The following is a 26825-nucleotide window of genomic DNA, read 5'->3' on the forward strand; positions in this document are numbered from 1 at the left end:
AATTAAATATTTATACGTAAGTTTTTATAAATATTTTTTAATCTTTAAATATGAACGGCTCGAAAAAGATCGAAAAATATAAATTCCCTTTCCAAATATTTTGGATAGATTTAAAAGCGTTTTTAATACAACATTATTTGAATATTGAATAAAGGTAATGCGGATAGAAAAAAAAAGTCGGAACAATGTGATTAACGAAGGCACCGGGAATATTTGTAACTGTAATTTAATTAAATATTTATGCGCGCGCGCGCGCGCGGCTGTCGATTTTGACGAATGAGGCATCGCGCGAAATGAATGTTTCGAACGCCATCCGAGATACGTGTCGACAGAATTTACTCTTGAAGAGAACGAGCGATGGGTGTTCGAGTGTATATACGATAGGATGCGCGCCGTTCGTAACCGCCGCAAACGTCCAAAAGTGATTTGTATCTTTCCTACGTAACGCGCGCGGGGCGAAATCCAGCGTAAAAGGTCATCATTTCAGAATGCGCGGTGAAAATAAATCTCTCGCACCGGGGATCGTATTTATCGGACACCGGGAGAGTATGTTACCGCGCGAAACCTTCGATCCCGTCCGGTATCTCCTCCCCCTCTTATGTATTTTTTTTTAATATACATCTCGATATTCTCTCCTCGGCCGCAAAAATAATTCCTGCGGCAAGACGAGCCCCTATTCGTCTAATCGACGATCCCTCGGCGGAATTTCCGAGGAACCGGGAAAGACGCCTGGACTCGCAGCACACATACATCTCTCGGATACGTACATAAGATTACGCGAATCTCGTTCCGTGGACGAGATGAATCCGGCTTGAACCGGGTCTGTATACACGCTCGCGTCAGTTTATCCACAAATAAAGGGATACATATAATCCACGATAGCGCGACCCTACATAGCTAACATCTAAACACGGACTCACTCGTTCTGCCGCATCCTCCATGATGCGATATATAGCATCTATTTCTTCGGATCTGTCACGTCACGCGAGTCTAAGCGAACGCAATCTACTATTCGCATTTTATGGGATACAATTAAATTAAATTTATTTATTATTAAATTTATTTATTTTAATTAAATTTATCCAGATATAAATTACATGTGCGTTACATCAAATGTATCATCTTTCTTTTTGCTTTGACAACTTGTGTACTTACAAGTAAAAATATAATAGAGAAAAACAAAATTTTACAAAGTGTATATAGAAATTTTATTCTTTTTTTGTCTCTCTCTTTTAGATTTAAATGCTTTTAGAAAAAATGATCATACAAATTTGCCTACAAATATTTAATTAAATTATAGTTATATATATTCTTCTTGTTGCCTCCGTTAATTTCGCTTCAACTTTTTTCTATATATTCGCATTATTTTTATTCAATGTTCAATTAAAATGTTGTATTATAAATCTTTCAGATGTACTCAAAATATTTGGAAAAGAAATTTATATTTTTCGATTTTTTTGAGCTATTTATATTTTAAAATATATAAATTTACATATAAACATTTAATTAAATTATAGTTAGAAATATTGCCTGCGTTAATCTCGTCTTGTCCTATTTGCATTATTTTTATTCAATATTTAAAAAATGTTGTATCAAAGACTTTTAAATGTACTTACTAATATTTGGAAAAGGAATTACTATTTTTCGATTTTTTCCAACTATTGATATTTTATATCCTTTTATTTTATTTTACATCCAGAATGTGTAGATGATGGCGAGGAATTAAATGCATATTTTTATTCAACGTTCAATTAAATTATTCATTTAAAAGTCTTTGATACAACATTTTTTAATAAATTAAATATTGAATAAAAATAATGCAAATAGGACAAGACGAGATTAACGCAGACAATATTTCTAACTATAATTTAATTAAATGTTTATATGTAAATTTATATATTTTAAAATATAAAAGGAGAAAATTAAAAAAAAATTGAGGTATCAGCCACAGATATAATAGCCGTGAGTGCAAAATCTACCATGCGTATAGTAAATTGCCTCACGACACACAACGGAAATACCCTAAGTGCATTTAACCGTTCTAACGAGTCCGTTTGAAATAGTGACGTAACGCAGCGACGATTTCGCCTCCATGACGAAAGTTCGCCGCTGTTATAACCGCGAGAGGGTGAGCGCTTCATCAAAATGTCGCTACTATATATTCGTCTATTTCTCGTATTGAGTCCGTGACATTAAAGATAGGCAAACGCGCTCTCGCAAATGGCAGATCCGGCACAAGGGAGTTGCCTCGCACACGGAACGATCCCCCAACCCTCCGTACGTCGGGGGAGACTTCCGATGATACCCTTCTTCTGGGTCCCTTCCGAGATATTCTTAGGACGTCGCTATTCAGGAGCTACGACGGCAAAAAGTAAAAGCTGTCAAGCTTTTCTTCAAGCTTACGTCGCCGAGCCCCCTCCCCCTATCATCCCATTTGGCTTCCCCTTTCCGCGCCCTTCGTCTTCATCGACAAGTACCGATCGCGTCTTACAACCCGTGCGTGCGTGTGTGTTTTATTTTATTTTTATTTATCGCCGCGTCCTGATTTCATCCCTCTCCGACGAACGAGGTCGGAGGAGGGGGATTAAATGGAGCTTGAGGGGGTGAGAGGAAAAAGAAATCCGGCGAGATGACAAGTAATAATAACGAGAACCGGGAAATATCAACCGCTTCTCGTATCGTTGGCGGCAACGAGATGTAGGTGGATCAGTGGTTGGGATGGAGGGTGGAAAGGTCCTCCTGGTGATTAATGAAATGCATTAACTCCTTCCCCGGGAAAGAGAGAGGAGCGAGCCTGAGAAAAGAGCCCGCCACTGCTATTGATACGTTCTCGCGCATACCTACAAGTGAGATTAAACGAGGCAATGTGGTTGTATTATATATTGCGAGAATTGCTACAAAGGGACGAATCGTATAGAAATTATCGCGTAAGTTTCTCCGCGTCCTCGTTTTGACGAAAGTTAAAAATAGACTTTTCCTCGAGAGCCCGAGAGTGGAAATTTGTCGTTCGCCGCAGTTTTCTCAAGTATCGACTTCTGATATGTCCCGATAATCGAACCGTAAATTAAATTTCCGTTATAAGAAAAGTAGAGCTTTGTGTACGGGAAGGGGAATCGAGAAACTTGTGTATTTTATCAAAAAATAACTCGCCGTATATAGAGCCGAATATGATGAAATATACTCTCGGCGCGTTCATATTGATAATGGTTTCTCTCGAAAACAAAAGTAACCGAACGAAAAACAATTTATTTTATTTGTTTTTTCAAGAGAGGGAAAAATCTCGCTTCCTCACCGGTTGCATCGTAAATTCACCGGACGCCCCCCGTACAATAATAATAGCCGGCCGCATCGAGTCTTCCTCCCACGCCACGTGAAAGAGCAGCGATTTTCGACATGAAAAGGGATACTCCGTTCCCGTTTAATAATTCATGGTCGACGCAAATCCGTGCCGACGCACCATTATCTATTATCGAACGCGTCTCGGAGGCCCCGCCGCTGATATTTCCGTTGAGGGTCGCACGCACAACACGCGGTCTCGTCGCGTGGAAGTCGAGTATCGTCGGGAATAATGTGAGGCGCTCTTAGGAAAATTGACCATGCCTAATGGTGCCGGCACACAACGGCGGGATAATGATGATGACAGCGGCGATAATCGCAATATAAGAACATCCCCGACGCACGTAATCAATGTCGACGTGTACGTTTCGCGTCGTATGTGGGTGTACACTACCGATCAAAAGTGTAGCATCACTTACAGAAAGTCGCTGCTTTAATGAACGAAGAGAACATGTGTAATTTTACCAAATTATATTTTATTACTATTGTTATTTTATGCTTTAATATCGTCAAGATTAAAAATTATAACAGATGATTTGTAATAATTGAATTTTAGATTTTTCAAAATAGCCTCCCTTTGCTTTTAATACTCTTGATAGGTTTTTTAAAATTGTTATTGATATTTGATTGCAGAATGTTTGCAAATATTCCCGCAAGAAGATTGTAGAGGGGAGAAATAAATAATACATTTATGTAACGTATATTGTTGACGTATAAAAATTGTTTACGACCAACTATTAAAAAGCATCGGTAATATGCATTTTAAACACTACCAAAACAAGTAATAATTGTCTATTAATTTATTTTAGAAGCTGAATAATAAATAATATACATATTTTATATTTTATAAACAGAGCAAAACAAATAGGGAGAAAAAAATGAGGAACTTGATAATTTACTTGCTTTTTTTGGGAGGTAATGCGATACTTTTGATAGGTATTGTATGTATTGTTTGACGCACAAGGATTTATCGATTCGTTATAATAGGGTCGATTTCTCGAAACGAGATTCTTGTTTGTCGAGTGAAATAATTCCCGGCTTGGGGGCTGAGCAAGCTCTCGTGACCCAATTTATTCCGTCTTATATCATCTATGGCTGAATATATTAGACAAGAACAATGATACATTATTATTTCCATTCTTTCTCTCGATTAGATCGATGTTCACAGGTATCGTAATGATTTAATATAATCTCATATAAATGTCAAAATATTTTAAGGAAAGAATTAGAAACTATCTTACCAAACAATTGATTTATTATTGAAGCATCATAAACATACTCTTGAATTTTTTAAAATAATTTAAACGGTTAATTATTATTTTTAAAAATTATTGTTTACGACTTTTTGACACAAAATATGATAATAAAAAATTATTTGGATGTTTGACAGTTATAGATTTAAAGATGTCATTATACGATTAAATAAAACCATGATTAAATAAAAAAGGAGCACATTTTTCTTATCTATATATGTGATATCGATAATCTAAACTCAAGTAACTGTTGCACATTTCTTATCAATACAAACATACTCCTCGAATCGATTCGAAAATAAAATAACCATCATGGCATGTTATATATACGTATAGCAACCTTAATGTAAGATAGATAATAACATGTATATAAAATCGATAAATAATAACATGTATATAAAATCACGTTGTATATGCTATCGTTACTTCGAATTCGAATCCATGATTTTCGTTATATTATTTTATAATGCTATCGAATACGTCATATTTAATATGCACTTCATTGTTTAAATATTATAATTACGGCGTCAATTATAATCCTAGAGACGTTTATGCGCTGTAGAATTTTAACATATTTATTTTCTTTTTCACGAAAATATAATCTACAGAAGAATGTTATCTAAACTATTATTTCTTCTTCGTATTCCCGATCATCGTCATATATATCAGAGCTTGTATCATGGTTCTTAGCTTTTCTCCGTGTGTGAAGGAAACCGAAAAAGTAGATTGCTCTCGGCCCTCTCGGCACAGAGAGAGAGAGAGGATGGTCTGTCAGTGTGATAAATTCACCGCCTCCAATTCTCGTAGCCGCGAAAAATATTTCTATCGACTAGGGAGATCGCGCGTAGAGGAAAGAGCGAAAAAGAGAGAGAGAGAGAGAAAGAGAAAGAGAGCGATCACAGGGTTGCGTCGGGAAGGGAAGAGGGGAGAGGGACAGGGGATGCAACCCCTGAAAGATAGAAACGTTTCGAGTGAAAGATACCTCGCGCCTCCCAACGGCCAGATCTGCAAACTGGTTCCTGGCGTTTCGTTATATGGCAAAACGCCACGTCTGGAGGGACGGGAGGGGGTGAAGGGGGAGGTTTTGCTACCGTCGTATTCCGTCGTTGTGTATACGATTGTACAGCTGTGCGCGAGAAAGACAGAGAGAGAGAGACAGAAAGGGAGAGAGAGAGAGGAAGCTGGATAGCCGAGGGGGTGGCAGGGGATCAAGACTCCGAAGGGGTTGCGAGAGCGGGTCCGAAGGCCGGTTGGCAGAGGCAGGGTGGAGAGGGTAGCTATAAAATACAATTTCAGGGGTGTCGGTTTAATACCACGCATACCGCGCAAATATTTCATCTATTATCTACATTTCGTAGTAGATACGTAGGCATTCGCCGGGCGGCTCGTGTAACGGGTGTGCGCGGAGTAAATGGCCGGGGATGCGCGTATATATCGCGAGGTCTAGCTGCGAATATTCTCTCCTCGAGTGCCCTGTCTCGCTCGCACGCCCATTCGCATGCTCGCTGCTCGGATTACTACGCCCATATACATACACATCGGAGCATCCCTTTTGTGCGTGCGTGCGTATGTGCGTGAATGCGTACACGGTCGCATAAATCAGAGCATTTCAATTCAAAGGTCGGTACACGTACAAAAGCCAGCGGTAATCAAGAATAAGGAGACTCCCTTTTCTTTACAAGGATACAGACATTGAAAACATTAATCGACATTAATTAAGTTTATGTGAATGTCATATTTTTCAAGAGGAATTTTTAAATGTTACGAGGGAGAGAGAGATTATTACTTTAAAATCACTTTTTGCTCTATCGTGATTTTAAAACAATTTACACGCATTTCAAATATGATATATTAAAATATATCATACGTGACAAATGTACGAATACTCGAAATTCGAATATTTATCGAGCGAGAATTATTGTTGTATAAAGTGTCCGTGTTAATGGACATACCCCATTGAACAATTTGTTGGATGCAGATTTGACGTGGCGATCTAAAAAATGCAATTGTAATAAAGATTTTATAATTACAATGCGCGCGTTTACGGAAATTTATGTGCGAATAAATGATACGCGCCTCGATGAAGCCTCCGACACTTTTCTCGTCGCGTTTTTCCGATTCATCCGCCCCGATCGTATAATGATCGTTGATTATGTCATACGCATTATTGATCAAGGTTTAAAAACGCATTATCCACGAGATCGATTCGGCAGAGACATTACTGACATTATTATTAATGATACCCGGCGAGATCAATTTTGAATGCGGATATTGTGCGAGGATAAATGAAAAGGTACTTTCTCGCGATTCTACTTATCGTAGGAGTATTATTAAATTTATATCAGGGCTGTATAAATTATTTCTCACGTGTATTGCTCGATATTAAATTTTTGTCGAAAATAAATTTTAGGAAACTCTCCACTTTTTCCATTTCAACTAATTCAAAGACGTTTCGAAATTGTTGCTGTGTTAAAGAAAATCTTCTAAAATATCTATTAAAAAATTATTTTGCTGTTTCATTTATGCCTACATATATATCTCTAATATTAAATTTTCGGCGAAAATAAACTTGAAGGAATCCTCCCCCTCTGACTCAAGAACTTATCATCGTTCGTGTTGAGTAAAAAAAATCCTTGTCTAAAATATCCATCCATCAAGCGAGCATGCTACGCGCCGGAGAAAAATACGCTTAGCTAATGAGAGAAAAGCTTGAGTTAAATAAATTTCTCGCGTACACACCGACCATTGTGGGCCACGCTGTATGTGCAGCGTGCCTCTCGCGGCGCGTACACGACAATGGAATACTTAGATCCCCGCTGTAGCTCCTCCCCCACGCGCCATTTTCCATTGTCTTATGATTTATGTTCCCTGGTCGCGGTGTCAACAGGGTATTGATTAAAATACACACATAGCCGTGCCCGGCCCTGCATACAGATTTATGCACACACCGGACGGCCGGAGTGTGTGACATCCTCGTCCCTTGTAAATCGACCCCCTTCCCTCTCTCCCCATCCCCGACTTCACCTATGCTCCCAATACTCGCCCGGAGCGTTGATCGTGTTAATCGTGTAAAAAGCGGCAGGCACGCTTCCAGGTCGAATCGTTTAACGAAGGACGAGCCTTATATGGGGGGACCCTCGCGACCGAACGGCATCCCTTCGGGATGTGGCCTCTCGCCTTCCTCCTCTCTTGACTGAACGCACAAGACTGAGAATATCAGGGTCGTAAAGTTTATTTTCTTCCTCGTCGAGCGATGCGACCAGCCGTGGTATTCGCCGAATTATGCCACGCGAATTGAAGGAGAACGTTCTTGTCGCTCTCTCGGCGGATGCAAATCGGTCCTGGCGCCGAGGATGGAATCTGGAGCGGAGAGAAGGCGGGGAAGAAAGCGGCGAAGATGTAAGGGGGTCGTATTTCGATTTCACGTCGGGCGCAATTTGCGTCCCGGTAAAATCAGTTGCGTGAATCGCGCGTTCCCTCGATGTATAACTATCTATTTAATTTTAATATTTAAAACAAGAGGGGGAGAGAGAGAATGAAATGAATATTTCATTACATGAAATAAATATTTTTCTCAATATTGCGCTCTATCTATTATTATTAGGAAATATTGTAGGGTATTTCAGCGAATTCTCAGTAATTTTTTTCTCCTTCTCAAAAGATAGGTATACTAATTACTCTATGGCAATTAGAAAGCTGGAAATTTATTAACTACTTGTCTAGCAACATTGTTCCGCTTACTTAAATGCTCACGGGAAAGCATTGCTGTAAGTAATTTGCAGCGTTGGTTCGCGTTTTCTTCATTACTCTTACTCTCCGCTAAAATGTTCCCTCGTTATTCATACTCACGCGCCGCTTCTTTTTGCTCCTTGTCATTCTTAATGGAAAGCATACTTATAATTCACGTATTACGATACAAATAATTTTTCATCAAGCGGATAAGAAAAATGGCTTTCGAGATATTGCTTCGTTAAAGACCCAGACAACATATGTCCCTGGAAGATGTCGAAAAAGCTATTTAAATATATCTTACCGTCCTTTAAACGCGCGCCTTCAAGATGTCTTTTGACCTTTTTGTGCTGTCTGCGAAATTACAATTTACACTACCGATCAAAAATATTGCATTACTTAAAGAAAGCCATTACTTTAATGAAAAAACATATATAAATAGCATCAAATTATATTTTATTGCTGTTATTTTATGTTTTAATATCAAAAATTTTTTAAATTAAAAATGATAAATAATAACAGAAATATTACATTTTTGATTAATCAAAATGGCCTCTCTTTACTTGTAATATTGTCCATATTCTTAACATTCTTGATGACAGGTTTTTTAAAATTATTATTGATATTTGAATCTGTTTTTGTAAATATTCCTATAGTTGTTGGGGTAGATATGATGAGAAGCGAAGTAGATAATACACCTATATAATATATATTGTTGATATATACATAAAAATCGTTTATAATTAACGTGATTGTATCAAAAATCATTGATAACATTTTAAACAGTATTATAATAATTGTACATTAATTAATTTTAAGAATAAAAGATAATATATGCTTTTCATATTTTATTTCAAACAAGGAAAAAACTTAGTTTTCTGTATCTTTTGGAGTTGCTGCAATATTTTTGACAAGTACTGTATACAATAAATTTTAAAAAATGTTTCAGCTACAGACATATATTGATATAATATATAATATTTCATTTTTTCCAGATTTAAAGACGTTCCTGTCATTAACTGTGTTTGAGCGGCTCCAGAAAAGCTATATCCAACTTATTCAACCGAATACAAATCTCACAGCGTTCTTATATAAATGCCAATTTGAAGAAAAATAACGATGCATTCTACTCTATCTCTCGACGACGTAGACGCAAACATCGAAGACGCGTTTGCCAGCGCGAATACTCGTCGGTTGACGAAGTGACTCTTTATCTTAAGAGAGTCATTTTGCCCCCTTCGCCTTTTCCTCTCCGTAGGAGGTTTTTCTCTCGACTCGGCGACTCGAGTGCCATTCACCGTCGTCTCCGTCGCCCCTTAAGCTTCACTCGGATATCGCCGGCAGAAAACCGACACACTCTTCTCTTTCTCTTTCTCTTCCCACACCGACATTTTATTTATTATCCGCAGTTAACTCCAGCGGACCGCACTATCCGGCCAAGCTTTCCGCTCGAAGCTCGAGTATCCGATGCGTGAAGCGCGTATCTCCTCCCTCACCTGCATTGCATTCTTCAAAGAGACTGGTCTTTTGAGGGGGCTTCACTAATAATTGCAGCTTCATCTCTCAGGACTTCCAGTCGGGTGAGCCGAGAATTTCGGTTACCGCCGATACTAGACACTTTTAGCCCGAGGAAACCTTCTGCGTTTGACCCCTTTAGATGTCTTTGACCCGAGCAAGTTTTATGAGGATGTTCGCGATCGGTCGTATCGGCATTTACGATCAGGCGATATATCGGCGTTTAAAAAAAAAACCTCTAAAAATTTCGTAAAAATGGCAAGATTAAGATGTAAAGGATCTTTCCTTTAGAAAATATCCGTGCCTGAGAAATGCGAGGCTTCTTAAATCTATCTTCGTGAAGTGTTTCGGAGATGAAAATATTTCTTTCGGAGAATCTGCCCGCGCAAATCTGTACGAGACAATCAGGTCTCATTATTTTTCCCAAATTTCCTCTTTCAAGTGACGTCATATATGTATCTATCAGATTGCCCGTTAATGCGGTGAAAGAGCCGAGACGATTTCAATGACATATTTAGGCGGCATTGCAGAAAATTAGTATCGAGCTCTTGCATTTGGAGCTCGTTCAGGATTTACATTCCGATGACATAATACGACGTAGTTACATCGTTCAGCGTACGCTGTAAAAAGCATCAACGCGAGAGCGATCACGAATGGATAATTATTACACGTCGCTTGATTCGTCTCGCCGTCAATGACATACCAGCTGTATTCACTGCCGTTCAAAAGAGGCAGGATATCGATGTCATTTTGCAAAACGCGCTGAATACGAAATTTTATTCAAAATCAAGCATCTCGAATGTCTTAGATATCCTTCGTATTTTCTGTCAATTTCATAGTATCTTACAAATTCATCATTGTTTGATAATGAAGCGATATTTGCACACAATTTACATTTTAAAAAATTTTTATAAATTAAGTAATATATAAATTAATTATAAAATTTTAATCATATATAAATTAATTAATTAAAATTATTCATTTAATTTGGATGATAAAAACAAATATTATTTTTATTTAAATTGGATAATAAAAAGACACGATTTAGACATGATTGATATCGAGATAAAATTGATTAAAATCTGGAATATTTAATATTATTTCAGTTATGGCGTATGTAAAGAAAATGTTATCAAAAGATATATCAAGTCAAATGAATGCCCTCCAAAAAAAAGCGATGTTATCATGGAATCTTCCGATGAAATTCCGTCTTAGATATTCTTCGTAGTTTCTATCAATTTCAGAGCATCTCACAAATTCATAGTTGTTTGATAATAAAGCGATATTTATATTTTTGTATAATTTATGTTTAATTAATTATAAAATTATTTATTTAATCTGAAAGTAATGAAATTAATGAAATGTAAAAAGACACGATTTATGTAATTCACATCGGGATAAAACTGATTAAAATCTGGAATATTTAATATTAATGATGGCGCAGAAAGGAAGAGAACCAAAAGATACCAAATCAAACGAATATTCTCAAAATAGCGAGTGATATTATTACAAAATCCGATTATTGATTTAATCTGGAAATAATGAAATGTAATGCAAAAAGATACGATTTATATGATATTATTTTATTAAAATCTAAAATATTTAAAAATAAAAAAATAGTGCATATACAAAAAGAGAGAAAGGATTAAAAGATACTCTCAAAAAAAGCGAACGATGTTATCGTGGAATTCGATAAAACTCCATCTTAGAATATCCTTCGTATTTTCTATCAATTTCAGATCCTACAAATTCACAATTGTTTTTGATAATGGATATTTACACACAATTTACACTTTTGTATACTAATTATATTTAATTATTTGTAAAATTATTTATTTTATAATAAAATTTAAAATAATTAAATTGAAATAATGAAATATAAAAAGACATGATTTATGTAATTGATATCAGGATAAAACTAAATATTTAATGGAATATTTAATATTAAGGATAGCGTAGAGGGAAGAGGGGGGAAAAGGAGATTATCAAAAGATACCAAGTCAAACGGATACCCTTAAAAAAAAAAGGCGAGTGATGTTATCACGGAATCCGATGGAGCTCCGTTTTCGCCATCACGCTGTTGAAGAAAAAGTTATCACGTCGTCGGGCGAGATACAACCGAGCGTGATATTACGCAATAGAGAGCCGAAAGGACGGTGGAATTTCCAGGTTGATTTAGGAAAGCAGCGGAAGAGGAGCATTTCACGCTTCCCTTGACGACGAGAGCACATACACGACGTCATAGTACTCACCCCGATGTATGACCTTGCTGAACACACTGGTGATGATCTGCAGCTCAGGATTTAACGTATCGCCGAGCTGAAACAGAAAACAGCTTTCTTTGTGTATCCGGCTAAACGACAGTGACATCTCACTACCACACGTCCGCTATTCGCGTCGACAATGTGTCCCTCGCCTCTCCCTCCTTCCCTTACTATGTCGCATCATTCTCGTCGCCTTGATACGTTTTCCATCGATTTCCCATGAAAAGGGGTTGTTCGGTCGCTGCTAAGTGCACCGTATAAAGAGGTGAAGGTAAAGAGTCGTTTCTCGAAAGTTCTACATTGGGCGCGCCATTAAAGGTAACCATAAAACCCAACTAAACCGACCGCGGACTTTAAAGTAACGATAAATAATAAAAGTTGATCCGGCCACGGATCTGCCGTCGATCAAAAGTTTCGCCGTTTCCCATCCTCGTGGCGCAAAATTATCGCCGGCTCTCCGTCTCTCCGTTCCGTAAATAAAGAGTAAACAAGGGGATATAATGATGGACGAAAAAAAAGGAAAAAAAAAGAAAAAAAGGAAACGAAATACGAGATCGCGAATGGAACGTGCGCGACGCAGATATCCCGTGGATATTCTTCGCTATCCAGATTTATGGGTGCTCGTTAATTAAAACTGTCAATGTTTACGTCACAGGGGAGAAAAATATCGTATATAAATCATAAAATACATTTTAAAATGCATTATATTATATTTTTACTATAATCCTCGATTATCTTCTCATTTGGAGAAACTGGGCCGATTTGCGATAAATGTGTTAGCATTAAAATTTGAAAATATCACGTAATTGTGCGATTGAAATGCTTCAAGAGAGAATTAACGTAAAGTATGCTCGCGAAACCAGATATAACGTATCTCCAATATATTTTTCCGACTTTTATAGATTTTATATATATTTCATCATCATTTTATATGATACTGCGATTATCAATCAAACGTATGACACTTGCAAAATTATCTGAGCGTCTGATGGGAAAAGAGAGGAGCGACGGCCATTTTATTTTTCAATCCAGATATACTTGAGAATTACACGGGACGTAATAAAGATTCTCAGTCTGTGCGAGAGACGGGCAAGCGAACGTCGACGGTTTAATCTCCGTTTAAATTTGTTGTAATAAAGGGACCCTAATCTTAATTATGAGCTAAGAGAATTAATCTCAATGAGACGGCCGTCCTTAAACGTTCTTAATCTTGTCACTCTCTGGAATAAAGTTAGCTGGGAAGATTCGCGGTAATCGTTTCCTAATATTCATTTAATTGAAAGGAAATATTTTTGCTATTGACGCACGAGAAAAAAAATTCGAAAGCACACTGATATGTTTTCCGAATCCTCGCAAATTGAAAAGAAATACAGATATAACAAATTTAATTTATCAAAAATAAGAGCACATTTTTTTTCTCTCGATATTGAAAATTAATTTGATGTATATTATTTCTCCATAATTATTTTTTTTTATTTATAAATTAAATCGTAGTCTTTTTAATTATATATTATGCGCATGATCTTATTAATTTAATGTATGTTCTCTCCCATTTTTATTTTCTCTTTATAAATTGGTCGTACTTTTTTTTAATTATACACGCACATTATTTTTTATTTCATTAATCCGCGTTTTACTTTTAACGCGGTCCAATGTTCATTCTCATATAAATGCTGCAAAATCAGCTGCGTTAAATCGCGACGTCGTTCGGGCCAAAGTCTACCTAGTTAAATCCGGTCTGCAATTGCGGGTTACGCCGTCAGCATGTTGCTACTTGTTTGGCAAATCAAGTGTACACTAATTTGTAATTGTAGCTTCGTAATTTCCGCGGTAGTCGGGCAATAAACAAGCTGCAACGACGACGCCCCCGTCCTGAGATCGTATCGATCGCCCGTCCTTCTAGCCTCCCTCGTAGCTGTGCTATAGTGATCACAGATAAAGGATATTGCACCAAACCGGTGCAGGGAATAGCCGATGCACGACTTCGCGTCATATTATGCAGTCCACCCGACAGACGTGCAGAATTAGCAGCCCCGACTCCCTCTCTCTCTCCTTCTCTCTCTCTGTTTCCCTCTGGCGACGACATGGAATCCTTCATGTCGACCGAATTTCTCCTTCCGTTTGATAGCGCGTAATTCTCGTCTTTTGTCATTGGATGAGGACGGTACCGACTGACAGTCGCGCCAAATTGACGCATGGCGTAATTACGGATCAGTAATTTCCTCGCAGCACGTAAGTGATAAACAAGCGATTGTGCTAATCATCACTTGACTGTATCGATAAGAGAGATATTTGTCTACTAAACGCACGGGGCGATATCTCTATCTCGTCCTATTACAATCGATCAATTTTACGTTAAGCCTTTCGCTTTCGAGATTACCCGCGTACTTTACATGCAAATTTCGCTCTCTTAATACAACAAACGCGTGTTCTCGTGTAATTTAGCTCTCCATGTGAATCGCAAGTAATTCGCTGGAAATAAAGTCGCTGGAATCGCGTGTGGCGAGTAAACTTTTTTTTTTTATCCGCACTCCGTTCGAGCACCGAGTTCCGAAACTTTTTTCCCTCCAACAGCTTCCCAGCATCATGTGTTTATACTTCATAGATTTTAGGTTCTGGGTCGTATTTTTCCAAGAAACTTTCGATTCCGTTTAATCACTGTAGTTCGTGTAAGTTTCCCTCGCTGACCTTTTGACATTCCATGAAACAATTGCGGCTGCAACACGCGCCATTTGTACGTCGCAAGGTCAGAAATAAGTAGCGCACAATTATGTCGATTATCGTCTAATTGTATGAATTATAAAAATTGTACGAATTATAAAAATTGCAATAATAAGTGTCTTAATTACACTGCGTCTATATCGCGTCTATAATAAGCTGGTCGCGTTAAAAAAAAATTGAAGCTTATAAAATACAATTTTATCGTGTTGCAAAGTCTCCTTTATCAATCAGCGCGTTATATTGACGCTAGAAATCTATTTGGCGCCAAAGTTTTCACTATTATATCGCGTTAAAACCGAATACGTCTAGAGCCGAGATCGTAGAAGTACCGACGTTATCACTGGGGTACCGACTCATTTGGATCTCATCCCTCAGACACCCCAGGGTATAATCCGTTTGAATTACAGTCGTCAACCCCGTTGCCTCCAGACACGCCTTTACGATCTATTCGTCGGGAGATCGAGCACCTGTTAAAGGTTTCCAGGAAGGATGATGCCGTAGTGTACGCTTTGGGATTATTCAAAACGCTGACCTTTCTCGGACGCGTATTTATCCGAATTATACTTTGGCCTCATTGAAATTTAGGAGAATTCGCAGCGAAAATTACTTCGCGGTCATCATCTAAAATATTTCCTATTTATGCGCACAGACTTTAATTTATGACATTCCAAACTTTTCCTCATTTATCACGAATAAAATGCAGAGCTCTCCCTCTGCGCGTTGAGATATTTAGTTTAAAATTAAATATCACAATTATATATAACTGCGCAAAAAATTACGCGATAAAATATAGAGTAAAACCATGTAATATATTAATTACGTATTAATTACGCTCCAGGCAAGAAAATGCACCAGTCATTCCTAGACATAATGAGCTTATCAGTAAATGTTATTAAAACGAGTCAAGATGATCAACCGCAAAATGCAATTTTACATTAGAAAAATTATAAAATCAATAATTTTTAAGGAAAAAAAATTGTAAAATTTGTTGATAAATTTCTAATCATTTTTTTATTTTTTTATTATATAACATAATATATAAAATTAATATTGACATATATATTAATATTTAAAATATTATTGGCAAAAATATACAAAAAATTGTTAGATTATGTTCTCATTCATTTCTCTCTCTGAAGGTACTTATAATTTATAAAATATAACCGTGACATGTACAAATTTTTATTCAATATGTATGATATGATTCGATATACTTCTTTAAAAATGCAAAAATGCCTCATATAAAGGTAATATGGCGTTATTATTTTCTCTGACAGACAATAAATAAAACATATTAAGGGAAAACTATTAGGAATAGAGGGAAGAGGCGAAGGTCAAGGCATTACAAATGGATATCAATATCTTTTTTAGAAGAAGTAAAGAAAGCTGCAATTTTTGTAAATATTCAATCAATATTTCTATTAAGTTAAAATATGAATTTTTATGTTTCGTCGAATTTTATAATTGAAAAAAATTATTTTTATAAAATATGGTTACTTGAGACATTATCGATATTCGAGGAAAATATCCTTTTCAATATTTTTAAAAAATTGATCTCATAATTAGAATACTTCAATTAATAAAAAATTGGTGCATTTATCGTAAATATTAGTAAATATTTGTGGACTTCAACTACCAATAAAATCTGCTCATCAAGTGTATTTTATATTGATTTCACTGAAGCGAATGTAGGGCATACATTACACCGTTCTATTGCGTTCGAAATAAATTCCATTAAAAAAAAATTAATTCGAGATCGAAGCTACTAAAAAGTTCCTCGCGCGTATCTCCGAAGCTGCATTGAATATTTATAACTTATCTGTCATATTAATCAGTAGACGAGTTGCGTCAAGCAACGAGAGCTAATGTAATGGCGCACGTAGCGACGCGGCTGTAAACTCCAGTGGAAAAAGTGCTATTATGTTCGGCATTATCGCGTCGACGAACTCTCATTTCATCGTCTCGCAGCCATCACCGTCGTCTTAGAGCGCGCGCTCGTAAATATCCCCTTAAAAATATTCAAAAGTTGCTGTCGTTTGTCGAGTCAAAGTGCGTCGTTACGTCCTATAGCCGTTATGATGCATATAGGCACTCTTGCTCTCTCTCTTTCATCGTCGAAGACATTTCGCCGCCGCGGTTTTCGAAGGCTAAGTTGCAAAAAGGAAGACGAAAAACGGACGGAAAAGACCGCTCCCTGAAAAGAGGGTGCGAGCGAGCGTCGCTCGAGAAACAGAAGGTCGTTGTGAAAGTTTCAAAGTTATTCCGAAGGTAAATACACAGTCGGGTCGGCAGTAGTTATTGCATGTTTTTTATATCGCGCCCTTCTTCTCGAAAGCTCTCTTCGAAAAGGAAGGAGAGAGAGAGAGAGAGAGAGAGAGAGAGAGAGAGAGAGAGAGAGAGAGAGAGAGAGAGAGAGAGAGAGAGAGAGGTATTACGTGACGATAATCTCTTTCATTTTAAATTGTGATATTTTAAATTGCGAAAAATATTCCACTTCCCCTCGACGAAAAATGTGGAAATAAGTTTGGCTCGTGTTTTCCTATTTCTTCGAAAATAACACGGTTAAAAATTGTTAGCGCCCTCGTGGCTCTTACGAACGAAAGGTGCACGCATATGTATGTATTTAATAAACATAATTCTGCTCTAATTTTGTTCAAAATAAAATTTCATATAAATCAAAACGTTAAAACCGTGTTAACCTTTTAAAAATGTTTTATTTTTCCCAAAAAGAAAAATATTCCTCCTTTGCAGATCAATTAACTTTTAATTTCCAATTTTCTCGTATCCTGTACAAATTTATTTAGAAGAAACTTTAATACTAGATCAACATGAAAGAATATATTACGTATTATTAATTTTGATATTTGCATATAATTTATTACCAGACGTTTCTCTCTCCCTTTCCCTCTCTTTAAAAGTGGGATTCTTTTGCCAGAGAATTTTAATAGAGAAATTTATGAAAAGAGAAATTAATATGACATAATGTTTTCCCATTGAAGGATGCAAATTTGGTGCAAACGATCTACAAGAAGCTGTTGGAAACAGTTATCCATGAGCGTTGAAGCAAGATAATTGTTTCACGGTAATAATTTTGCTACTCGAAGAGAGGAAAATACTGATAAAATGTGTTCGTTATTTTCTGTATATTAAAATCGCATCGCTTTGATCGACACAATCCGATTTATTCTTCATGCATACATACATTTCGCGCATCCGATACTGTTACTATGCAAAAAAACATATAATGGCAAATCCAGTTATTGTAAGATGTATAATGTATAGCATGTTGCGTAATATAATACATCTGCAAATAACGCAAATGTAATTTGAAAATTGTATTACAGATATTACCTATTTGTGTATGAATCGCATCCAAATAAAATATTTCATTATTATTAACACATTGTTACGTTTATAAATCTCTAAGATAATGCATCGTATTGTTGCATTTTGACAAAAGAATTTTACTTTATAATTTATTATTATGATTTATATAATTCATCTAACAAGTAAAAATTTATAATATTAATTTATAATATTTAAAACGGTTATTTTAAACGGATATTTTAAACGGCAATTATTTACGAGAACGAGATATATTAATTTAAATTATATCAATGTATACAATTGATAAACTTGTCGATTTATCGAGATTTATTGTGCTCTCATCCAACCGACAAGCGTGTAAACACCATGATTGTCTATTATAGAGGATAACCGTCAACAGAACGATTCGGTGTTTATATCGAGAAGAACAAGAAGGAATAAATCGACAAGAGTAAGAAAGACGAGAGAAAGAGAGATGTACGTATACGAGGGATAGAAGGATCGCGACGCAGATTTAACTGGCATGCGGAGCCAGAAGGTTCCTCTCAAAACTTTGGAATTTATTCCTGTGTTAAGCTCTACGCGTCTTGGGAAAGTTACCGCGTGTTTGTTCTCGCAGTTCTTCGACCGAAATAATTATGCCATAATAATGATATTGTTTGTTGGAAATGTAAGAGCTGCCAAGGCATGTTGTTTGAAAAAAATAACGGATAATGTTCGCTATTGTCGAGGTGTATATAATTAATGCCTATTTAACAAACTTTACCGTTCTACACTTTACCGTACTTTGAAAGCAACATTTTATGCGAGTTTCTTTACCAACATTTTTTTCTATCGGAAACATTTATCTTTCTCTCTCTCTTTCTTTCTTACACATATACGCATCTTTCAGCGCGTTATTTTCGAACAAATATTTTCAGGTTCTATTAAATTATCATAATTTATCAAGTCCTATTAAATTAACTTTCATTATTTTTTCCAGGAAATTTTCGATAAATTACCTCTTATTATTTTCGAGAAATTTTGATTAGATCCTATTAAATTATTACAATTTATTCTTAGATTATATTAAATTATCTTTTATAACATTTTAATTTAGACTCTATTAAATTATCTTTTATTTTCGAGAAAAAAGTGTGGACAATTATTGCTTAAATTTTTTTCCAATTCGAGATTGGACTTTATTTTTAGCTTAAGATAAAATTTATGACGCGTAAATTACGAATATGCAAGTTTTCAAATGAACCGAGTTACCGTTCCAGAGAAAATGGTTTGTATTTTTTATAAGAGTAAAAATTAAAATTTTTATGAGGGTGAAAATTAAACGATACAATTTTAAACTAAAAATGAAGTTTAGTCGCATAGAAAAAATTTAGTAACAAGTTTGTGGGCATTTGTTTATTCTCTCTTCGAGAAATTACCTTTTATTATTTTAGAGAAAATTTTACCAGATCTTATTATATAAATTATCAAGACTTATCAGCCATTAAATTACGTTAATTATCACCATTAAATTATCTTTTATTATTTTCAAGAAAATTTTCGAAAAATTATCTTCTATTATTTTCGAGAAATTATCTTTTACTATTTTCGACATAATTTTACCTAATCCTATTAAATTGGCAAAATTTATTTGATCTCGTTATCTTCCATTATCGAGAAAATTGTATCAGATCCTATTAAATTACCTTTTTAATATATTCGTGCGAGTGCAGTTCCGGCAAAGATTCCCGCGAAAGAATTAAACTCGAAGGAATTTGTATATCCAAATATATTCATTTATTTCGTGGCGAGACGAGCGTTATTAGCGCGGCTAGCATCTGTCACGCGCTAACTACCGTAATCTCTGCTACGCCGAATGCATTTGTAAAGGGGGAGCTAAGTGCGGTCCAAAGTCGAAAGTTAGTATCACGATATGCCCTGTTAGGAACGGGCTTTGCTATAACACGTTGGCTTGACAAGAGTCGAGGGATGGGAAACGACGGAGGTGTTAACTGCCGACATAATTATTAATTTGTGCGCCTCGGTCTGGATTAAACGCATCATCGAATCATCGATACGGATCGTGTAAACGAGACATTTTTTCCCCCTTACTTGCCTTCTCTTATGCACGATATCTTATCTCTACGGTATTGATTATACGACGGAGTTAAGATCCGCGCGATCTAATTACGCCTTTATTAATGGTGCGCAAAATTAAGTGGCTGTAATTTATAGCGCGGAAGACTGTCGCGGATTAAAACAATTTGAAAAATGGACGAAAACTTTGGTGTCGAGAGCTCGATGAAAAATTCACTCACCTGGACCATTAACGAGATCGCCACCAGCCCCTGACTCTTGTGCTGCGCCTCGCTCATATTGTGATACAGCTCGGCGTTAAAGCCGTAGACTTGTATCTGCAACAGAAAACCACAAAGAAATTACTTCTCGGCGGAGCATAACCGTGTATCCCGCAATGCGATCACGCCGACAAATTCCGTTCTCGCACGAACAAATTCTCGAGTTTAGAGTTTAGATTCTGGAACATTTCGTGCCCGACGATGCCTCGTATTACGCCCCCGCATCGTTGTCTCTCTCTCTCTCTCTCTCTCTTCCTCATCTCGTTGCTCCTTGCCTCTATCTATTTTCGAGATCGAGTCGCTACAATCACGTCTCTCGCAGACAGTTGCTGGCTCTATTGCGCTTAATTAAACGTCACGTACGATATATTAAATATGGAGCAATTTTTTATATTATATTTAATTTAAGAGTATCTATTTAATGAAAAAAAAATTTCTTAATGATTTAGATATTAATTAATTAATTAAATTTTTTTAGAAAATTCACATATATATATGAGAGACTTTATGTCACGTAAAATTAAAATTCATATTTTATTATTTATACCTTTTTAATCGGCCACTCTTAGATTTACATGGTATGTTCGATGATATTAAAATTTGAAATCGATGAAAAATTCCAGAATATATTTCATGCGATGTTCGCGAGATACTCAGGGCTTCATTTTGTATGCTTCAAATAAATATTCCACAAATATTTTCATCGGACACATACCTATTAAATCACATTCTTATGCGAGTATATAAACTTCAGAGAGCACCAAGATTCTTAAGCGCATACCATATCGTGGATGCACTTTTCCTTTGGCATTTTTGTGCGCCTTTTCTCATGTTAGAATCTTCGTGTTTTGGTAAATAAAAATATTCCTTCATGCCATATACAAGTGTGTGCGCGCGTGTGTATTTTTGCTTTTCCTGCAGAAATATTAAAATATTTCCGAAAATAAGATTTTCTTCGATATCTGATCGCATCTCGTTTTTCAGATGTTTCTTTACTTTCATATTTTATAAAAGTCAAATAAAGCTATTTATTATGCTACAAATATCTAAGTATTTCACTGTAATTGTCATGTTGATAAGACTTAATGACAAATACGCGCTGTAATTCTTTTAGAACGTACAACGATGTCTTTATAGTATATATTCAGGTAAGTCGCAAGACGGATCTGTCATCGGCGTTCAGTTTATAGAGAAACGGAAACCAAGTCGCTCGTGAAATGTATCTTGTTTTTGGGACATACATCTCGTTTCGTGTCTTATTCCCCGCGAATGTCACCCGCTATAAGTTCCGTATGCTGGATAAAGCGCGGAAAAGACGCGACGTGTACGTGTCTTCTTCGCGAGGAAAAGGATTTCGTCGCGATCGCTTTCCTTTGATCGTATTCTTTCTCCTTTCCCTCCCTCTCCCTTGTATCTTCTCCATCTTGTCCCTCTTCGTCGTAACTGTACATCTGTTTCTTTCTACTAGATAATAGCATTGCCACGGCACTTCCGGTTATGCCTAGGGGTATCTGAAATGCCCGCGATGTGACGAGTTCTTCTTCAAAGACGGCGGATATGCCGCTAGAAGAGGGCAAGGATATAAAATACGGGGGGGGGGAGAGAGAGAGAGGGATGCGAGGTACACGGGAAAAGAGAAAAAGAAGTGGCGTTGACTGAGGAGAGAAGAGGAAGGAATTGCCGGGAGTGAGTGTAAATCCACTGCGTCTGATCAAAGTACGACTCGTACTACTAGGAATAGGAAAGATTCTCTCTTTCTTTTCATTTTCGTGAAATTCCCTCCCCTCCTCCCCTTTCCCTCCTCTTGCAGCACGTCCCTTCATCTCTTCTCTGCCTTTTAGCGAGATATTTTTCTGTCGGTGGCGTTTCGCTCGTCGAAGTAGAGGACCCGCCCGTCGTCACGTGGAACATCGAAAAATCTTGCACCTTCTCAAACGCGATTCTATTTCAATCGCGCCGAGTCGCGACAGATGGTTTATTGACGTAATATTGACAGGGCGGGAATAAAATTACGATATGACCATATTTTAATGCACTTTGAAAATTTAAAGGAGAAATATGGATTAATAAAATTAATAAAATTAAAGAAACATGGATTAATTTCGTGTTTGCTTCGTGTCATAAAACGAGCAATTAAGAATGTCAATCGTGCATTTAATTTACAAATGTATATTCATATTTATAGACATCATAATAACATTATTAATAATAATAAATATATTAATAAATATATTAAATAATAATAAAAGATATTAATATTTTTATTGTCATTGAAATACATTTTCCATTCAGGTAATATTCTTACTTTTATACATTTAAGTTAAACGCATAATTCGCATCTCGATTCGCTATATTTTTTCCCTGTTATCTCTCAATTTTTATTTTTAGGATAAAAAGTAAAACACGACAACGTGAAACCGAGAGCAAAGTTTGTGCTCGACGTAACTTTCTTCAACGAGTTTAAGAAAGAAAAAATTAAGTGAATCAGCAAAACGACTTATTTCGACGTTTGATTGACAGTTTTTACATGCGAACTGAAAGTTTCAATATTTATCGCAGGCAAACAGAAGCGCAAGTTAGGTACGAAAACAACAGCGTCTGCGGAGAGTTCAGAAAGCATTCATTTAAACTTCATGAAATTTAATGCATGAATATATTTCAGGACACTATCTACCTACAACTGGCTTTAAGGAATACATGTATGCGTGCATAACCACAACTTTTACCAATATATCTGAAAAGACGTAACATTATCATGCATAAGCGTTTTAATACGTTATTTTTAAACACATTCATTTGTTATTAAAAGTTTTACAAAACTCGAAACAATCTTGTTAAGACATGTAAAGTCGACATTTCTTCCTTTCTTTTCTTTAAAGATAATAAATTCAAAATCTTGCAATTACGTCTGGCGACAGTCGCATAATTTACTTGATCTCTCATCAAAGTAAATGCTCGAGTGCTCTTTTAATATATCTATATTTAATTTTGTATAAATAGAACTTTCTCTCGACTTTTTTTTTCTTCACAGATTCACATTTTCTTGTACAGTCAATCAATACGACTGAAGGGAGAAATACGTTCTTAACAAGTATTCAACAAATCAGCTTTCAGCATGCTTGTTATAATGTTACTGATGCAAATTCGCAAGTTTACCCTCTTGAGTATTATAAAGTAGGCTATAATAAAAATATTTTCCATTTTAAGCTTCTTTCCCACTGTCCAGCAAATGAAATATTTTATATAACAATATAAAATGCGGTTAACATTTCGGTTTCGCTTTAATTAAACAAATTTTACGCGAGCTGAATAGTTTCATATATTTTAATAAGGCTAAATAATGTTTTAAATTCTTTATAAAGTGTATATGTATATAAATTTGTAGCATAAATTGCATTATAAAATATAAATGAAATTTTTATTCAAAAACTACTCTTTTTGACTGGATTGCATGAAATATCAAGACTTGTTTCAAATCGTTTTGTCTCAAAATTCGAAACAAGATCAAGACCAGATGTTTAATTAGATATTAAGATGAAAATTAAAATTGTCACTATTATTAAGATTTTGTCAAGATTATTTATTGATTTTTTTAAAAAGCTATAGTAATAATATAATTAATATAAATAATAATATTATATAAATATTAAATAAATATTATTTTAAACATATTATTCAATATTAAATAAAAATTGCTACAATTAAATAAAATCGAAACAAGATGAGATTTTCGCTGCAAAGATTCACTCAAGACCAAACAAGATTTCAGTTTTCGAAAATTTTCACTACAGCATTTTTATGAATATTGTTTTGTCTTGTGCCTTGCGCACCCCTATTCTAGTCCCTCCACTATCGCGAAAGAGCCTGAGTAAAATTCTGCGGTTCTTAGCCACGCGGTGATCCTAAAATTCGTTGTCACGGGCGAGCAAAATCCTACTTGACGACCGAGCTCTAAGGCGGTATATGGCCGAGCTTTCTGAAATTCGCTACGCCCTGAAAATTCGGAATTCACCGCGAGTAACCCGCGAAGTGCCGAGCTAGCCCTCTTTTTCCTCTAAGTACCTACACTTCACGTGTACCATCTGATCTCATCGTATCTTCTGCACTCTGCCTCTCATCCTTACCCGATGCCTCTTTCACGACCGCCTCCTCGTGCTTTACCCGCCACTTTGCCCGCCACTAGAGCATAATCACTACGCTGCGAAGACTGCGACGGACGGGCAAGCACAAACGCATTCAGTAAGCGCATTATTTTCTTTTTAAAAAGTACTTTTGCGATACTGTCATGGTGAAAATTATTTTACTGGCCTCATTAAGCGCGACATTTCTTAAATATGTCTACAATACACTTGTGTGCGAAGCAATATATTTTGCACAATTTCATAATTTAATAAAGAATATAATTTTTTAAATGATTTAAATATTTTGTACTTTAATTTTACACACACAAAAGAAAGCCGGCAAATTTTATAAATAAATTAAAATGGAAAAAGACGTAAATGATCAGACAAGATACTTAATTTTTAAAAGAGACACATATATTATGAAAAATATAAAAAATATATAAATATTGTTGATTTGATTATATTTGGATTTTATAAGAAATATATAAATATTTTATAATTTAAATAACTTTATAATTTAATAATTAATTTAATTTTAATATAACTTAATATTATAATTATTTGATTCGATTGTATAGCATAGTAATAAACAGCAATGCGGTATGAATGGCACTAGTTAATCTATCTTAGCCATAATCTGTTAAGGCTATCTTGTAGTTGCAATGTAAGCTGCTCGCATTGGATGTATAAACTTGTCTCGGATGTGCAAACTTGTCCAAATCTGATTACAAACAATCTGCATCACGCATTTCACTTTTGCAAATAATATAATTTCGATTAAAAAAATACGCTAAATATATCAACCTCTGTTTAAATGCTGCTATTTATGTACATTCGCGTATTTAAAAAAAAATCTCTTTTTTAAAATAAAATTATAGAATAAAGATGGATCTATTTTTCCTAATCGGGTGTGCGCGATACGCTTTCGTATTCATAGCGTCATGCGTATTCTTCGTATGCCTCTACTTTGGAAGCAGATGATAACGCTCTGCGAGTCACGGCCGATATGAATATTCGATACGCGCAGTTCATTCGCTGCATCGAGTGTGAAATCAGTGAGTGCAATCGCGAGGGGTTTGGCGTATTAAACTGAAAAATCGGCACCTCTCGAGATATGCAAGGTCGGGTTATAAGGCATTCGCTGAACGACGTGAAATATCTTTATCAAATTTGGAATCGATTTCTCTCCTCCCCGATTTCAATTCGAGCACAAAAATGCGAAAAAACTGAACAATTGTGAAATATTGAAAATCAAATTCATAACAAACACACTGCGACACTTTGAAGGATTAAAATGACTCGATTCGAAACAAGAGGCCCTCGACAACAAAATGTAACGTATTGTCAGTATAATTAACGTTCGACAAATCAAAGAGGTTGTAATTAAATTAACAAATAAACTCTTATCGTTGAAAAAAAAATTTCTATCCATTGAATTGTAAAAATTTCTATCCTCTGAATTGCAATTGCACGAGATTTTATGTATAATTATTTTAACGTAGCAGTAAACAAATAACTGTAATTGTAAAAAAAACTGTAGTAATTAAAACTACTCAAATCAGATCATTTAATAAGAAATGAATGTTTTTTTTTTAAATTGTAAGCTATGATATTGTGTAAAGCGATATATAAAAGTGATACAATGGGTGTCGAAATATTTTGCGCCTAAAAATCAACCCCGCCGCTGCCGTTTTACACACCCGCGAAATTTAATTTCTCATTAACGCCGAAGATAAACGAATCGCCAGGAAATGGACGGGGACATCATGGATAAAATGGCCGCAACTTGATGGGTGCATTAAAGCGTCAATGAAAATTCATACCCCGCGCGTATTGATTGTCCGTTCTCACCGACATTTATAATATTTACTTCAATTTTACGTCTCATCCACGTCAGCTTTGACTGCTGGCACATTTTCTCTCCTTACGTATAATATTTACCGCATAAATATAAAAATATACAAGGCGTGAATTACAATTCATTCCATGGTTTTTAATTCTGAGAAACATGAAGCGTGAAAATCGTATGTAAAAGAGCTCTTCGGACAACGCGTCTCTTCCTAGTCGTTTCATTTCGACTCCTTTAAAAGGGGATGCGCTTGATAGATCGTTTTTATCGCCCTAGACAAGATTATCTCCATCGGCGCAATCTCGCACGTTGTTTATCGTTGTTACTCATGCCTTTTTTCTCGCATTTGCGAGGATAATTCACACATT

The 26825-nt window shown here is 35.8% G+C and overlaps 1 protein-coding gene across 4 annotated transcripts in view; it reads right to left on the reverse strand.

The window, feature by feature from the left end:
* Positions 1 to 26825, reverse strand: part of Carpa (Carbonic anhydrase-related protein A) — a 167896-nt gene that overhangs the window by 7603 nt on the left and 133468 nt on the right. For all 4 annotated transcript variants that reach the window (XM_083086384.1, XM_083086383.1, XM_083086382.1 and 1 more), the window contains exons 7-8: positions 20446 to 20541; positions 12086 to 12152 (exon numbers count right to left, since the gene is read on the reverse strand). In XM_083086384.1, coding sequence (XP_082942510.1) covers positions 12086 to 12152; positions 20446 to 20541 — 163 coding nt within the window. The remainder of the gene's footprint in view (positions 1 to 12085; positions 12153 to 20445; positions 20542 to 26825) is intronic.

The sequence above is a fragment of the Camponotus vicinus genome, unplaced genomic scaffold (genome assembly GCF_025532165.1).
Source record: "Camponotus vicinus isolate PSW18456_S1 unplaced genomic scaffold, iyCamVici1.0 SCAF_13, whole genome shotgun sequence".
Taxonomy (NCBI): Eukaryota; Metazoa; Arthropoda; class Insecta; order Hymenoptera; family Formicidae; genus Camponotus; species Camponotus vicinus.